At 39.7% G+C, this 13,265-nt stretch overlaps 1 protein-coding gene across 1 annotated transcript in view; it reads left to right on the top strand.

Annotated features, from left to right (window-relative positions):
- slc25a44 (solute carrier family 25 member 44) overlaps positions 1–4,430 on the top strand; it is a 5,784-nt gene extending 1,354 nt beyond the window's left edge. The window contains exons 2-4 of the mRNA XM_015391004.1: positions 901–1,568; positions 1,817–1,944; positions 4,139–4,430. Of these exons, the coding sequence (XP_015246490.1) occupies positions 941–1,568; positions 1,817–1,944; positions 4,139–4,330 (948 nt within the window). The 5' untranslated portion in view covers positions 901–940 and the 3' untranslated portion in view covers positions 4,331–4,430. The remainder of the gene's footprint in view (positions 1–900; positions 1,569–1,816; positions 1,945–4,138) is intronic.
- Positions 4,431–13,265: the final 8,835 nt, after the last annotated feature.

Here is a 13,265-nt window from a genome sequence, read left to right as displayed (position 1 = left end):
CCACCACCATATCTCTGATTGAAGATGGCATGAGCTGGCTCCCATTGTTATTTCTTAAAATGACTTCTTTGGGTGTATTCCAGTTACAGTGTCCCTTTAAGGCTTATGCCAAACTAGAAACTGGAATTCTATTTGCTGTTTATTGAAAGCATGGTTTTTCTTTTTGAACTCTCATCTTTAAAGGAGCATTACGAATGAACAAGTTGCTCTTAACGTTTCATTACTCAGTTTGTGAGAGGGGGGTTGAGGCTCGTATTCTGTAGGCATGTCCATGCAAGTAATGCGCTGCAGGCTCTTGTTAATCTGGCTCGTCTAGTATCTGCCCCCGTTAACGCATTAGTGGGAGACCATGTGAACCTGTTTCTGAAGATGGGTCCAAAAAGACCTGCTGATATGCTTCAAACCCTGTCACCACAGACTTTACACAAGAGGAAGAAAACAAAAAGGGCCAAATTGGAGTAAATAATGATGAGTAAATATTTGGGGAAGCTTTTAAAATGTTGAGGGAGATCAGATCTGTGCTGGGATTACAAAGGGACCTGAAGTTGTCCCCCTTTTTTCTCCTTTTTTTTTTTAAATGCTCTGTTCAAAATAACTTCAATTTTCATAACATTCTTACCTAATTATAGAGGCTTTAATGTCTCTGTGATATGTTCAGTGTTTTTTTATACATTGTTTATATAAACTCTGCTTTAAGCCTCTCCAAAGCTTCATCCATGCCTCGTTGTCTCTCTTCTTTGGTCATCATTAAGCTGTTTAATTCTGATTGTGGTTTTACAAAACTCTAAGACCTTCATAAATCAGCCTAAATTGTCATTTTTTAATTTATAGCTGTGATGTATCTTTGTATGTTTACCTAAGAGTGAACCCTGACCTTCTCCTCTTGTTTCCTGCTGTCAGGCAGCTACAGTCTGATGAGGGCAGGACGACAGCTGGCAGGATGCAGCAGAAAAGGAACATCCAGATCATCGAGTGGGAGGACCTCGATAAAAGGAAGTTCTATTCCTTTGGGATATTCATGACCATGACCATTCGGGCCACTGTCTACCCAGCTACACTGATCCGCACCCGGCTTCAGGTGCAGAAGGGAAAATCTCTCTACAGCGGGACCTTTGATGCGTTCTTCAAGATCCTTAAGGCGGAGGGCGTACGAGGCCTGTACCGTGGTTTCATGGTGAACACCTTCACTCTCATCTCAGGCCAGGCGTACATTACTACCTACGAGTTGGTGAGGAAGTATGTTTCCCAGTATTCAGAGGACAATACGATCAAGTCCCTGGTGGCCGGGGGCTCGGCCTCTCTTGTTGCTCAAAGCATCACTGTTCCTATAGACGTTGTGTCACAGCAGCTGATGATGCAGGGCCAGGGGCAGCACCTCACACGCTTTCGACTCAGTTCCAACTCTCAGACCGGGAAGCCTGCAAAGGTTTTTGGGCAGACCACAACGATAGTGTCTCAGATTTTTGCTGCTGATGGCTTCCGAGGCTTCTACAGAGGATACGTGGCTTCTTTACTCACTTACATCCCAAACAGTGCAGTCTGGTGGCCTTTCTATCACTTTTATGCAGGTAAGCTTTTTATTTTTCTAATTAATGACTTCAGAAAGCGCTAAGCAGGAGAGGCATGGATTTGTTTTTAGCAAGATAATTTTTTGTCTACCTAAAATAAGCTAAGAGTCGTATGTTTTGCTTCCCAAACCTGATCTTTCTGCTTTTCCAAGTCTCTGTTTTTAGTGCTATAGAAGAAAAGTAGTGTTAATGTCTTATATTGTTGGCTCTGGTTTGGTTATAAACTGTCTATATGCAATGTTGTGCAGAGCAACTGTCCAAGATGGCTCCCAGTGACTGCCCCCACCTGCTCCTTCAGGCCATGGCTGGACCTTTAGCTGCTGCGACTGCCTCTACTGTCACCAACCCAATGGATGTGGTCAGAGCCAGAGTACAGGTAGCACTAATCAGTCGTGTCTTCTATTGTGATCTCATGTGGAAGGGAAGCTGCTCTAATTGTAGCTGCAGATATTGTAATTTTGATGTCTAAGCATGTTGTGTGTCCCAGCATTAATGATATTTAACTGGATTATAGTAATCTGTGTTTTTTTATAATCTTTCTGCTCTTGCATATAAAATGCTTTATTGTTAGTTTTATTTTTCAGTTTAATAACTTGAAGCCTTTTCTTTCAAACTCTTTGCTTCCCTTTGATTATACTGTATTACATGAATAATGTCACATGTCATCTGCAAATGAATTGAATTTTAGATTCACTGATGCAATTAAAAAGTAATTTCTGTAAAATATATAAAGTTTAGGGCTCAACCAAAACCATGTGATTGGTCAATGTTATTTAAAGAGAGGAAAGTAATCATTTTGACCTGCTGCTTAGTTTCTACATTTTTAATCTCAAAGAAATGAACAAGCTTCCATTTTTACCATAAATTACTGATTGTGGCTGTTGTCTAAACACTTGAAAAAACATGAGTATGAAGGTTTAAAGAAAAGTTAATTGTATTGAATGAAATAAGAATTTGATTCCCTTCAGCTCATCCATGGATTTTGTTTCTACTGATTAGTTGAGGGACTTTTCAGACAGCTGTGTGCAATCAGTTAATTACCAAAACTACCGATTAGGGCTGGGAAATTAATTGCATTTGCAATATAATTGCAATTTAGAAAAATACAATTTTCAAGTTGCAGAAGCGCTCAATTTTAGTCACCATACATTTAACAAGCATAAGATAGATTTATCCCTTCAGACCCTTAGGTGGCAGTAATTTCATTAAATTGGGTAGAAGGGAGGAGAATTACAGCTAACCCCTAGATCTATGCATCATAGATGTAAGAACGTTTTCATGCAAGTGTTATAGTAAAGTCCTGCAGCTCTGGACAAGGAGGCTTTCAATGTTATGAAAAAGCTGAAACAATGGAGTAAAACATTGACAGGCTGGTGCTTAATGCAAAGGAAAATCATAATCACAATATCGGTTAAAAATAATCACAACTTTGATGTTTTGCAAAATCGTTGAGCCCCACTACTGATCTTAACTCCTCAGGTTTTATAAAGTACATTTATTCAGTTTCCCACCGTGGGAAAGACCAAAGAGCTGTCAAGATGTCAGGAATGAACTAGTAGGCCTGGAATGGGTAACCAAACCATAAGCTGAAATGCTTGGGGAAAAGATGATGACCATTGGTTTATTTATTAGAAACTGGTCATATTGCATAAGATGGACAGTAGCCATAAATTCCTGTTTGCGGTAAGACGATGATGGAGAGAAAGATAATTTATATGACAGCAGCTTGTTAATGATTGTAAGACAGCTGGGACCTCGGTCAGCAAGAAAATAGTGGATAACACTCTGTGACTTACTGGGCTAAAATTTCATTTGAAGAACACAGCGGAATGGTCCATATTCCAGTCAACAACTAAATGATTTTAAAAAAGGTTTGAGAGAATGTGCAGTGGTCAGATGAAGCCAAAGTGGAGTTATTCTGAAATCAACTCAAACCACCACGTTTGGAGGATGAGCAAATATGAAAATTGTCCTAAATGAGAAGCACGGAGGAGGTCGAAGCATCCTGAGTTTTGTCTGTTTTTCTGTGAAGGGTAAAGGAAAACTCATGTCGCACTGATAGGGGCCATGTGCTGGCATGAAAACGGCCCAAAACACAATGACTGGACAACAAAGAGCGGCTCAGCAAAAAGCACATTAAGGTCATGAAGTGACCTCGTCAGTCTCCTGACTTTTAACCAAAAGAAAACCTGAGGAGGGAGCTGAAGGTTTTTAATAAAAAAAAAAATGGATGCCTGGAAACCTGAATTACTTAGAGACATTCTGCAGAGAGGAGCCAGTTATAAACCACTAGAAATGTTTTATTGCTGTGCCTTTAATAGGTGTTACTCTCCCAAGTATTAACCTGTGGTCTGATTGGGGATCCAATGTTAATCTCATTCAGTTTAAAGTTCTATAACTTTCATACCATCATTCATGCATTTTCAACAGATATTTTGTGTTTTGCTGTAATTGACCACAAAAACGAAGACCCTTTAACTTCATGTTGAATTGACAATATAACATTCAGCAGGGGATCAGAGTTATTTCCCCTGCTGTACCTCAGTACTAAGGTGTGTTTGTGTGTTCAGGTTGAAGGGAGGAACTCGGTGATTGAGACGTTCAGGCAGCTGATCAGGGAGGAAGGCTGCTGGGGACTGACCAAAGGACTGTCGGCTCGCATCATCTCATCCACGCCCACTGCCATCGTTATTGTGGTCGGCTATGAAACGCTGAAAAAACTGAGCCTGCGGCCCGAGCTGGTAGATTCCAGACACTGGTAGAAAGGCTTTTAAACTACTTGGACCATGTGCCATTTTTATCCCTTTCCTGTTGACATTTTTAGTTTATTTCAAAATCAGCAGAGTTGGATCAATTGTCTGGGCAGATTTGTTTTTCCCTTAACAGTAAAGTTATGAGTTTGTTACTTTAGGAAAAAAAGACAAAAGGTTTATTATGTCTGTTTCAGTGTAATTTCTTTCAAACAAAAAGCATTGAAACAATGATAAACAGCAGGAAACATTTTTATGTTTGATATCTGCCCAAATCCTTTCTTTGGGTTGATAAAAGGTACATTTCATCATTTTTGTTGTGACTCTAAACTTGTCCTGAAGCAGAGAGCTGCTTTAATCAGGAACAATCCTCTCTGTTCTTTATTTTTGCCAAAGTGGCTTTTTTAAAATATTGCCTTTAGTCAAAATCTGGACAATCTTTGTGTTGTTTTTTTTTTTTTTCTTGTTAAAAAATTCGACAGGATGAAAAGTTTTATGTGGCTCGTTTAAACATGTTCACCATTTTAGGAGTATTTTAATAGATACTTTCCCGGTGTTACAGTGGTCATTTAGAGTTCATGATTGTTGTCTCTGTTGCTCCATAAAGTTTGTATAAATTAAATCTTTCCCAGTTTTCTTTTTAAACTCTCAAAGCAACTGAAAGTGAACATATTTACCCCTTTGTGAAATCTGAGTGCAATACAGTTTTGTCCTTTTTAGTACAAAATGTGAATCTTAATTTCCTGTTGGTGTGCATTAACATATCTTAAAGGAGCTAATTTTAACTAATTTATCTTTCTTTTGGGGGGAAATGAACACAAGACTTCTAATGTCTGTCATTTGACTGCTTTTTGGTTCCTTTGTGTGAAACTATTGTTGCTCGATGCAGTTTGCTGCTGTTGTATGAATGTCCTCATGGAGAAAACATTCAGATTTAAATTTGGATCTGCTAAATTTATAGAAGGGATCCTATTTTTGCTGGAGATTTTGCAAACGGACTGAAAGTAAGAACAGGTTTGTTTGGCAGATGGTTGCAGAAAGATGTTTGTTTTTATTGAAGCCATAACTGCACAGGTTTGTTTATCCAAACTTGTTTAGATGTAAACTATAGAGATAAAACGGGCCTGCAGGTCTCCTCACCAATATTAATGGCTTTCAATTTGTATTTTGCTTTGCACAACTCTGAATATCACTAAATATACTGACTTAAGTTTTGTGATTAACCAGTCTACTGTTGTTAATACATCTGCTCCAAAATAAATGTGGTTTCAGCAGTGATATTTGCTCTGTCTTCTTTGAATTAGTAAAGGTCAAACATGTTTGCACCCGCTGCTGAACACGGATCTCATGTTTGCTCATTTAAATGCATAAAGTAGAACATCAGAAGAAGTTATGTTTGTTGATTTAAATTATTTAAGAATGAGATGAAAAACTGGGAAAAGGGGCATTAAATGTAAAACCTAAAAAGAGAATAGATATCTGAAAAGTTATTTTAAGTTAATTCTAAACCATATGGGGTGTATTTTGGCATTTATAATCACCATGTGATTAGAGGTACAAATTTTATTTTACCAAGTAAACAGGGAAGTAATGGAGGCAAGCAAGTCAGCATTTTTCCTTTAGATGTGTAAAAAGAGGGAGGAAAAGTTCAAAATATGTAAAATTGTGAAAAAAAGTTTTAGATTCCAACAGTTTTTAGCAAACGATGTGAACACGAGTTTATTAGAGCAGGAGTTCAAACCTGCAAGGCTGGTGATGGGTGTTTAAATTAGTGCTGCCAGCAGATGGTGACTGTGAACAACAATGTTTTATGCCTGGTGATCACGCCTCCTGCAAAAATACTGTTTATACAGCTCCCTTTAAGCAAAAACATTAAAGCTTTGGCTAGATTTATTTTTTCTTCATAGGATAAACTGTTTGATGTGTTTCATTCTACCAATGACATAGCCTCCCAAATATAGTTTGAATAAAGTGCTAGGTTAATGGCAATGCCCGGTCTAAAAGCACAGTGGAGCAGCATTGCACTGGTTAATTTGCCTCATTTCACCAGAGAAAACTGGCCATTCTAGAATACACTGTCTTTATTAGAATGTCTAAAATATAGCAATGGTTATGGGGGAAAGAATAAAAACCTAACTCATCCATGCCGACATCAACCTTCCATTTTTTTTAATGGGTTTAGTTTAGCTTTGGTCTCTCTTATTCTTTAAATGATTTTATCAGAAATAAAAATTACTTCCTGTATTTTCTGGTTTGTATTGTGAGTCTAACTTAAGATTTTTTTTTTAAAGCATTTTTCTCAGTGTTTGGCTAAAAAGCTTTAGTTTTTATCTGTTAAAAATAGTCTGTTACTGATGACTGTGTTTGGCATCACCCACATGATTAGTGCTCGAGTTATTGACTATAGATAAGCAACAAAACGGATTAGAACATGTTGACCCGGGTCACTGCCTGTGTCTATTTTCAGATAAGGGCTGTGAGGGGAAAAAAAGCTGTGTTAATGTGCTTTCTTGATGTGAGCATAACCGTCGGGCGACCATACATCTTATGGAAAGGAAAAATCTGTCTCGAAAGGTCGTATCTCATTTTGTTGGTTGGAAATAAAAATTAAAGCATCGGTTTAAAAAGACGATTTACTGAATAGATGAATTATTGCACCTTTAGGATGTTAATTAAACCTCATTTATTCTCTAGAGTTTTTAAAACAGATCCTCTATGCATTGGTCAGCAGACATATTTCACTGTACTACACATTGCAGGATACTACAAATGTAAATACTTCTCTATATTAAACATACAGACATAGATGACTGATTAATTAGAAAACAAAAGTTTATAAACTGGCCAACAGAGGGAACCAGACTGGATCTCTACAGCTCTAGGTTTTTCCAAGTTTCACTTAACATTTTTTCTCCATTGTAATCCCAGCGTCGTCTTTTGGAAGTGAAACCGCCCAGAGACCAAGAGACACATCCACAGATGAATGAAACAAACAGGGAGGCCCTCTTTGAGGCTCTCTGACAGTTCCTGGTGGGATGACAGAGTGCCCCCCTTCTCTGTTCCTCTGTGCCTTAATTATCAAGCCTTGTCTGGGAGGCACTTTGTCAAAAAGATTGATGAGGAACTGTCAGAAAGGGAACAAATCTGACTTTGCCGGGGTTAAAGGAAGGGCCCCTCATTCTCATGGGATGTTATGGTGGCTGTGGAAAAGATCGAGCCCAAAATGATCGAAAGGAGGATAGCAACGTAAAGGGTGTGTGGAGATTTAAAAATATCCAGAGACCTTTTAGAAGGAAGAGTTTTTACAATCTGTGTTATTATTTATAGTAAGAATGCACATAAAAGCTGTCAGCACTGAATACATGTTCCACATTAAGATAAATCTAGAGTTGTTTTTTAATCACATTGCTGAGTTGCAGTAAAATTTGGCACATTGCTGTAACCATTAAGTACATTTGTTCCACCGGCCCATATGGAGCAGGAACAGATTAAAGCAGAAGGAATCAAATATAAGGAAAGGTCAAGATCCTTTATTGCCTTCATTGAGAGTGACTTAGAAAAGTATGTTTCATGTCAGGTTCAGTTAATTAAAAACAGTTTATAGAGACATTAGTTTTGTGTTTCTTTAAGTCGCTTTAGTTTGTGTTTGTGTGCACAGAAACTGAAGGACATTTACAAAGGAAATGAAGTTGATGCAGCACTAAAGCATTTTTTAGTTAAAATCTTTCTTTTCTGACAGATATGTTGCTAAACATGTTTTTTAATATTTAAGTATTTATTAGAATGTGCATTGAATACACGAAAGTACTGTCTAGGTGACAGCTCTATAAATAAAACATATTTACATTATTACATGTTACATGAGGGCGGTCTATGGAGCTGTAGTCCAACAGTTGGTTCACTTCAGTTTTTTTATATGTTGCTTGAATTCTCAATATATGTAATCCCATGGTACTTTACCAAGAAAATGTAACCAGATCATACAGTCAGATTAGTTTAAAGGTTGATTGGACCTTAGTGGAAGAGCTCCCTTTTAATAGGAAGAAAGTAGAACCCGAAACATGCTCAATGTGAGCGGCCATCTGCAGAGGCCGACTGGGGCTTAAGGAGACAGAAGCAGACATACAGAAAGGGACAAGGATACAAGGTAACTGTCACCCAGCTCCACAGGCTGTCCTGTCCGGGAAACACACAGTCAGGCAGACGAGCTTCGAACCAACTCCCATGTCAGAGGATGAAAGAGAGCCCATACGGTTAGCCACAGTCAGAGAAACAGGACTACACTGAAAAACAGACCAAGCTCCAACATCTACAAACAAGGATGTTTATGGCTGATATTTCTCTCTAGGATGGAGTCACAGCCAAACAGGAACAGACCTAATAAAGCTACTTCTGAGAAAAAACAAAGAGAGCATAACATTAGAGTTTACTGCAGAATGGGAGAATAGAGATAGAACGAAGCAGAATGTTGGGGTTCCTATGTCCTCCAGCAGTCTAAGCCTGCATATCAATAGAGATAGCCTTTATCGAAAAATAAACTCTGTTAAAGAAAGTACTGAGAAGATTTCCAATGGATAAAATAATTAGGTGGCTTCACCCTTTTTAGTCATCTTGAAAACATCTTTAAACCCACAAAGAAATTCTCAAAGTTTTTTGTTTTTTTAACCCTCAATCATAAATAAGTTCGGTTGTAGAAAGCCAAGTCTGTTTATGTGGTTTGCTAAAGATTTCCATGAGTTTAGCAATAAATATTTTTCTTTTTGGCTCATTTACTTTCAAGGGCGGAAATCACTAAAAACACAAAGTTTAGGACATAGATTCATCTCCACTCCCTTAGATTTTAAATAAGCCAGTTACTCTGACTGTAAGTGCTTTACAGCAGGGGTCTTCAACGTTTTCGAAGCCAAGGACCCCCAAACTGATTGCGAGATGGAGCGGGGACCCCCTAATTAGATATATTGTATGAAATTGTGTTTTATCAAACTGGTCCTATAGTCACTTTATTACATATGGAGTCATGTTACGAAAGTAATTTCTCCCTGGGATTATTAAAGTATTTCTGATTCTGATTCCTGGTTGATGGGACAGGTGTTGTGAATGAAATGGTGCCCTGGTTTGAAAGAGCTCCTGTGTGTCACTAAATGTGTGCATTGATGACTGAAAGACATCTTCTGCTTCCATTTATCTGTTTCCTACAGTGCGTTGAATTCATGTTTGTCATGATCTGGCCTGTTTGCTCTCCCCTAATTAGTAATTCCCCTCACCTGCCCTCTTCCTTCCCAGCTTCAATTATAATTTATTCCTCTCACCTGTTTCCTCTGGTTTATATTCAGTTCAGCCTGAGCATTCAGTGCCAGATCATTGCTTGTCTTTCTGTCAGTCTTTCTGTTCACTTTTTATTTGGTTCATGTCCTGGATCCTAGCTGCCAGTGGAAAGAGGTTTTTAGTGTTTGTCACATCTCCTGATCGTCCACTGTTCCTCCCCTGCGGAGTCCTCTGGGTTTTTGGTTCATTATGGGGGGAGGTTCAGTTTTTATCAAAGTAAGCCTGGCTCCAGGGTGGAGACCAGTTTAAAGTCTGCTTCAAGTTCCGGTTCCTACGTCCTGTCTCGGCTACCCTCTTCCACTGTGCCTGCCTGTCTGCACCTGATCCTGTCTGCTCCTGTGCGTGACCACCTGGTCATGCTTCTGGTCCCAGTCAGACTCTGAACCCTCCTGGAAGCCTGTGGATGTCTGGAAGTCTGGATCCCGCCACCTGTCTCTGTTCCTGTCTGTTCTGGATCCCTCACCAGGATCGGCTTCCAGCGTCACCTCTGGGACTGCAGCACTGGGGACACTCGTGGTCTGGACTGTTAAACCAGGTAAGTGACCAACACAGATAATCATACATCAGTTTATCGTTGTCACTTACCTGTGTTTCCTCCCTAGAGTGTCTGAGATCGGGCGGTGCCCCGCCCCCCCGCCTGCAGTGTCCGCGAGCCACAGCTCCGCTTTGTTTTTATTTTAATAAATCTTTTGAACTTTCCTACTGACTGTCTCTCCTGAATACTGGGTCCATCTGTCCACGATTCATGACAATGTTAATGTGTATTTAAAGACATTTTAATTAGTGCAAAAAATTGCAGGAGGGAATATTAAAAAAAAGTAATCAACCAAGACTTTCGCGACCCCCATGCAGTACCACCGCGGACCCCCTAGGGGTCGCGGACCCCCTGTTGAAGACCTCTGCTTTACATGATCCTTTTTTGTGTTTTTTACACAGGATGTCCCCCCATGGCACAGTGACACGCAGGTCAATATAATGTTTAAATAATCATTCATATGTTTCTGTATTAAACATGAGATTAACCTCTATAAGGTTATAGAGGCAGAGTTTAGACTTGGAGCTTCTCTTAGCAGATTGCTTTAACCTCTAGCCTGGATTAATGATGCAGATTATCTATTATAAGTCATGTAAAGTAACTAAGAGTTTCTAATACAATTTTCTGCAACATTAACATGAGCAATGTTACATTTACCCCACTTCCACTTTTTGGATTTCAAGGAGTAAAAGGTACAGATTTGAGTTTTTGAAAAGAAACGTATTAAAAGTTAATACTGAGAAACTTAAATGTTTTAGATCATTAAACAAATTCAGAAAATAGCCAAAATAACACATGCAAAATAAAATTATTGGTGGATAAAATCTAAGCAAACCTAACTACTTCTGATTGGATTTAAACATTTTTAAGCCATGAATTAGATCAAATACACTTATCTAAATAAACCCATCATTTTTGTTTGTTTCTAGCCCCACCCACGCCTGATCACTGCCACCCCTTTAGAGTCTAGAAAACATTTAAACTTTGTGACATGAGGTTGGATAAGCAATCTTAAGATGCAACACATCATGTCTAAATGAATTCGATTGATTGTTTGATTGATTGACTTTAATGTACTCGTTGCATCAGCTCAGATAGTCAAACAAGAAGAAGAAGGTGTCCAAGGAAGAAAAAGGTGCTTGGAATTTATACAGTTTATACAGTGTGTCCACATATGACAGTTTTTGTTTTAATAGTAGGATTATACTGGGTTATTGCACAGGGTATTTACATGGGTGTTTATATAGATGGATGTTTATGTATATAGTTATTGCACTGGATGTCAGATTTAGAGAAACAGGTTATTGCACAGGGTATCAAATAGTAAATTGCACATTATACATTATCCAAGTTATTGCCATTGTAGTGTGCCACTGTAGAGTCTGGTTGCAGCAGGGATGAATGACCTGCGGTAGCGTTCCTTTTTACAAACAGGGTGTAAAAGTCTTTCACTAAAGGAGCTGCTCAGCTTCTTTACAGTCTGGTGCAGAGAGTGGAAGGTGTCCATGATGGATGTAAGCTTGAACAACACCCTCCTCTCGGCCACTTCCTCCACAGTCCAGGATAGAAGTGGCCCTCTTCACCAGTCTGTTCAGTCTCTTTATGTCTTGCTCTGCGTTGCCAGGTGCTACGCAGACGACAGAATAGAGGAGCGCTGAGGCCACCACAGAGTCATAGAAGGTTTAAAGCAGGGGCCTGCTCACTCCATAGGACCTCAGCCTCCTCAGGAGGTGGAGGCTCTGGCCCTTTTTATACAGGGCGTCTGTGTTATGAGTCCAGTCCAGTTTACTGATGTATTTCTATGTCCTGCCCCTGGATATTCATGGGGGAGTGAGGTGGGGGGTCTTCTCCTGAAGTCCATCATCAGCTGCTTGGTCTTACTATTGTTAAGACACAGGTGGTTCTTCTCACACCGGTCCAAAAAGTTCATGATGAGCGATCGATACTCCAGCTCATTCCTCTCAGAAACACAGCCTACAATGGCCGATTCATCGGAAAACTTCTGGAGATGGCAGCTGTCTATGTTGTAGGGTAAGTCAGAGGGGTAAAGAGTGAAGAGGAACGGAGGCAGGTCTGTTCTCAGGGGGGCCCCGGTACTGCAGTCTGCCATCTCTGACTGACAGCCATGCAGCCGCAGGTACTGAAGGCGTTCACTGAGGTAGTTGATGGTCCAGGCAGCAGAATGTTTCTCCACTCCAGTATCCTCCAGCTTTCCCCTCAGCAGCTCTGGTCTGATGGTGTTAAAAGCTAGGAAAAGTCAAAGAACATGAATTTCACTGCACATTTCACTGCACTCCTTGTGGTCTTCAGGTAGCTGAGCGCTGACTGCAGCAGGTAGATGATGGCATCCTCCACTCTCATGTCAGGGCTAGGATGAGTCGCTCCATGGTCTTCATCAGGTGGGAGGTCAGGGTGACTGGTCTTGTAGGCCGGTTCCTTGGCCCACAAGAACAGATGAGGAACAGAGTTCGTCTGGTCAGGGTAACAAAGCCATTAAGTTAGAGCCAAAGATGGTAAAAAATATGAACATTTCCAGGAATGGGCCCCAAGATAACATCCTACAACTCTGTAGGCATCACTGTCCTCAAATTATTCACAATAACAAAGACACTGAAGGCGACCATGAAAGGGTTGAACATTGTCGACCAAAGAGAACAGGAAGCATTGTCTCACGCATGCCAATTAAATGTCTGGATGATCCCAAAGACTTTCTGTAGACTTTAGAGGTAGAAATAATAACTTTGTGCAAATTGTGCCTCATGTTCCATCTAACATCATATTTTAGAGAAAGGTCATCATACCGACAAACATGTTGGTGTAAGTGTGATAGTCTGGGTCTGCTTTACCAATTCAGGAACCGGATGACTTTGTTTGATTTATGAAACCATTAATGAGTTTCTCTAAAAGAAGAACCAACCCACAAGACAGACCATCGGTTAAAAGCTCAATCAACACTGGGCTGGCTGCCCAGCGAGTCCATCTTTGAAAAAAAAAATCTAAATAAGAGAAATAAATATTTTGGAGAGGTTTGTCAGAGTCTGGATTTCAAATCCAATAGTTGCGGAGGCACAACATTAAACAAGCTTT

Source organism: Cyprinodon variegatus, unplaced genomic scaffold (genome assembly GCF_000732505.1).
Source record: "Cyprinodon variegatus isolate N-32 unplaced genomic scaffold, C_variegatus-1.0 Scaffold22, whole genome shotgun sequence".
NCBI lineage: Eukaryota > Metazoa > Chordata > Actinopteri > Cyprinodontiformes > Cyprinodontidae > Cyprinodon > Cyprinodon variegatus.
This window is presented reverse-complemented; position numbering and strand designations above follow the sequence as displayed.